The 4,187-nt window shown below is 44.5% G+C and overlaps 1 protein-coding gene across 4 annotated transcripts in view; it reads left to right on the top strand.

The window, feature by feature from the left end:
- NCAPG2 (non-SMC condensin II complex subunit G2) overlaps window positions 1–4,187 on the top strand; it is a 59,095-nt gene that overhangs the window by 13,120 nt on the left and 41,788 nt on the right. For all 4 annotated transcript variants that reach the window (XM_015562818.1, XM_015562816.1, XM_015562814.1 and 1 more), the window contains one exon: window positions 2,768–2,862. In XM_015562818.1, the coding sequence (XP_015418304.1) occupies window positions 2,768–2,862 (95 nt within the window). The remainder of the gene's footprint in view (window positions 1–2,767; window positions 2,863–4,187) is intronic.

The raw sequence follows: 4,187 nt of genomic DNA, 5'->3' as shown, positions 1-4,187 counted from the left end.
GGAAAGAGAAAAGGGAAAAGGCTCTGAGATTACTGTCTCTTTAGGTTTGATTTTCAATTAAGAGGAAAAAATAATGAAGGTGCTCAAAGACTTCAAGGTGAAGTTTTACAAAACACACATACTTTCTCAATCTAAACTTAGGCCCTGACCGGTGTTCTTAGTGGTTAGAGCATTGGCCCATGCACCAAATGGTCTCAGGTTCGATTCCTAGTCAAGGGCACATTCCTGGGTTGCAGGTTCCTCATGTGTGGGAGGCAAATCGCTGTGTCTTTTGTATCGATGTTTCTCTCTATCCATCCCCGCTTCCATTCTCTCTAAAAATCAATGGAATAAGGACACATATGTAATACCTTAATCAATAAAGAAGAAAAATAAAAATCAATGGAAAAAATATCCTCGAATGATTATTAACAAACAGAAACTTACTATGAAAAAAGGATGTAAGCTGTCTCAATAATTTCATTAGTTGTTATATATTTAAATGATAATTTTTGGATATATTGGCTTACATAAACATTAAAATTAATTCTTTTTCACTTTTATTATGGTGGCCATTAGAGAATTAAAAGCTACAGAGTGGCTTGCATAGTTCTGCGGGACAGTGCTGACTTGCTTTCTCGGGGTCTTTCCATCATTGTTTATTGAGCTTTGACTGTGTGCCCTTGCTAGGGGTGCAAAGAAGACTTGCTTGTATTTAGGATGCAGCCTTTGTGTTTGGTTGCTTATAGCCTGGCAGGCATATGTTGGTGGCAAAGGAGGAAGTCGTCACTCCTCCCTTAGTGGGGTGGGAACAAACCTGCAGGAGGAGGAAGGGCTCCAGGTCAGAAGCTCCTCCCTGGAGAGTGTGCTTGAAGCCTCGGCAGTCAGTGGGAGAGACAGGGTTTGACGCAGCCTGCCCCTCGCTGCAGCGCACCATCCCCGCCAGCCAGGTGCCAGGGCGGTGAGTGATTACTGACCACACTCACCAAGATCTGCGGCTTCTGGGGTCAGAGGGGCTGTGCTCAGATCCCTGTTTGCGCATTTCATGAGGGCGGGCCTTGATCAGACCACTCTCAGCCTGAGTGTTTCTTTCTGTAAAGTAGCAATAGTAGCTGTGAGGCACCGGCTGCGATGCATGGGGAACCTCCGCCAGCATCGCAGGTGCTGAGCTCGCGGTCGCAGGAAGTGCTCCGATGGTACTTATTGCTGTTATCGCATCGCCATCCTGTGCCTTAACCTCCAGGATTATTAGGAAACGGGAGAGTAAAGAAGCTGAGAGTGGATTCAGACCATCAACTTTGTTTCCATTGGCTTACACATAGCAGTTGGTGAGTTGCCTTTGTCTAACTTACGTATGTATGTGTATGCACGTGTATGGCATAGACACACACCCGAGTGCTGCAGCTCTTCTTTACTGATGTGCCCTTTTGAATTTAAGATATCTAAATGTAGTTTCCTGATAATCATTCATTTGTTTAGGTCAGTGTTTAATAATTCTAAACAAAACATATCTTGTATTCTACTGACAATGATAAGTATTTCAGTAAATACTTAAAAAAAACCCAAAAAACTAACTTGTTGCATGCATTGTTCCCCTGCCGTGTGTGTGAAGGTGCTGCTTGGCTGTAGTTTCCATAGACTGCGTGCTCGGAGCAGTGAGGGGTGCTGTTCCCCAGGGAGGTTCTTGGTGGGTGTGTTCTATGCACTCTACAGAGGGTGAATATTCTTGCTTTTTAGGTTCATAGGTATAACCTAGTAATGTTAGTATAGTTAACACTGACTGTATGCCCATGCTAGGGGTGCAAAGAAGACTTGCTTGTATTTAGAATGCAGCCTTTTGTGTGCCATCTAACTTGGGGACTGTGTTTATTTGAAAATTCTAGCTTAGCAGCTACTTAGCCTCTTAAATTTATAAGTCCTCAGTTTTCTCATTTATTAAAGATAAAATGGCTTGGCCAATGTAGCTCAGTGGTTGAGTGTCAACCTATGAACCAGGAGGTCGTGGTTCAATTCCCAGTTAGGGCACGTGCCCGGGCTGTGGGCTTTGATCCCCAGTGTGGGGCATGCAGGAGGCAGCCGATCAATGATTCTCTCTCATTGGTTTTTTTTTTCTCTCTCTCTCTCTCTCTTCCTCTCTGAAATCACTAAAAATATATTTTAAAAAAAAATGAGCCCTAACCGGTTTGGCTCAGTGGATAGAGCATCGGCCTGCGGACTGAAAGGTCCCAGGTTTGAGTCCGGTCAAGGGAATGTACCTTGGTTGCAGGTACATCCCCATTTAGGGGGTGTGCAGGAGGCAGCTGATCGATGTTTCTCTCTGATCGTAGTTTCTCTCTATCCGTCTCCCTTCCTCTCTGTAAAAAATCAATAAAATATATTTAAAAAAAGATGAAATGAACTAATATTCGATTCCATTCCCACCCCAAAATGGGAGATTTTGAGCATTCTTTACTTTAGGTTATGTGGACATCTGTGACAGCCAGGTGAGATGTGTATGGAATCCTTAGCTCCCCTCAGAGCCCTGAGTTGCTGCCTGTCTGACATCCTGCAGTCGAGCGAGGGAGGAGCTCAGTGGTGCTGCTGCCACTGCGGCACTGCAGGGCTCCCTGTGCCCTGCCCGCACCGGAGGGGCCGCTCCCCAGCACAGCTCCCGTCTGGGCTCCAAGTTCTAATTGCAGATGCTTCCTGGTTGGGAACAGCAAACTTAAGTGTCATTAAACAATCAAAGAATTGTTCTTTACTTGCTGGGAACTTTTTATGTGATTTCAAATTTATCATTAACTTGTAGGGAAGAAGATTTCTTAGTTCTCTCTTCAGTTGGAATACAAATTTTATTAAAATGATCCATGGAACCATTAAAAACCAGTTACAGGGATTACAGAAGTAAGTATTAAAGTTAATATTTTGTGCTCTCTTAATCTGGTTTTGAAAGTTTTGACCTGAGTTTTTAAAGTTATATTAATCTTTTGGAAACTGTAGAAGTTACCTCTTATTTATTACTAGAGGCCCCATGCACGAAATTCATGCAAGGGTAGGCCTTCCTTCCCCCGGCTGCCGGCACCAGCTTCCCTCTCGCACCCGGGACCGGGGCTTCCCTCGCAGCCCCGGCTTCATCCGGAAGGACATCTGGTTGAATTAGCATATTATGCTTTTATTATTATAGATGATCTGTTTTGTAACTGGGTAGTATTTTCCCCTGTACAGGAAATAATTCCTTTTTAGTAATGGCTTAAAATTAAGATGTTAATTTGTGGTAGTTCTTTAAATAGTCAGATTATCCCCCAGTTAAATCTCAGCCTCAGTCACAGTAAAGCCTGTCTCACTAGCACATCTGCTACCATTTGAACGTCAGGTCTGCTCCTCACTCACTAAGCACTGAGTTACGTGGGGGCGGAGCCCTGAAGGGAAGAGTGCTGAGACACAACCAGCCAGCCCCCCCCCACCAAACACACACACTCACACACACTAGTCGTTGCTCACGGTGAGGGCTGTTGTCTGCGGCTGCAGGACCATGTTGGAGCTGCTCTGTGCTGGGCGCTTAGTCTGCATTTCAGAATCAAACCCTCATCCTCTAGAGGTGGCTTGCTGCTGCCTCCCCTCTGCCAGGCAGCAGTGTGAGTGCTGGGCTCCGACACACCTGACCCTCGCACTGCTGAGCTGCTGCTTCTCAGGACACATTGTTTCCTCATTTGCAGAATTTTGGGTTGAACCAGTGGAGTCCTAATTATTCTCTAAAGCAGTGGTTCTCAACCTTCTGGCCCTTTAAATACAGTTCCTCATGTTGTGACCCAACCATAAAATTATTTTTGCTGCTACTTCCTAACTGTAATGTTGCTACTGTTATGAATCGTCATGTAAATATCTGACATGCAGGATGGTCTTAGGCGACCCCTGTGAAAGGTCGTTCGACCGTCAAAGGGGCCGCGACCCACAGGTTGAGAACCGCTGCTCTAAAGTCATCTCTGGTATTTTAGGGAATTAGTAGCCTAAAAGTTTTGAAAATTTTATGTAGTTTTAAATTTTATTTAGATTTAGAAATTTAGTTTTAGGCTTATGTTCCCATAGTTTCCCAGAAAACAGTCAAGTTCTGGGGGAGCCTTGATTGAGAAGGAAGAACATAGTTTGCTACTAAACTCTCTTCTTTTTGTACTAACTGCTGTGGGTAGCTAGCAACTCTCCACAGTTACTTCGCAAAGCACTCCCGCGCC

The sequence above is a fragment of the Myotis davidii genome, unplaced genomic scaffold (genome assembly GCF_000327345.1).
Source record: "Myotis davidii unplaced genomic scaffold, ASM32734v1 scaffold1251, whole genome shotgun sequence".
In the NCBI taxonomy this organism is placed as follows: Eukaryota; Metazoa; Chordata; class Mammalia; order Chiroptera; family Vespertilionidae; genus Myotis; species Myotis davidii.
The sequence above is the reverse complement of the archived record's forward strand: the minus strand, read 5'-3'. Positions and strand labels throughout refer to the sequence as shown.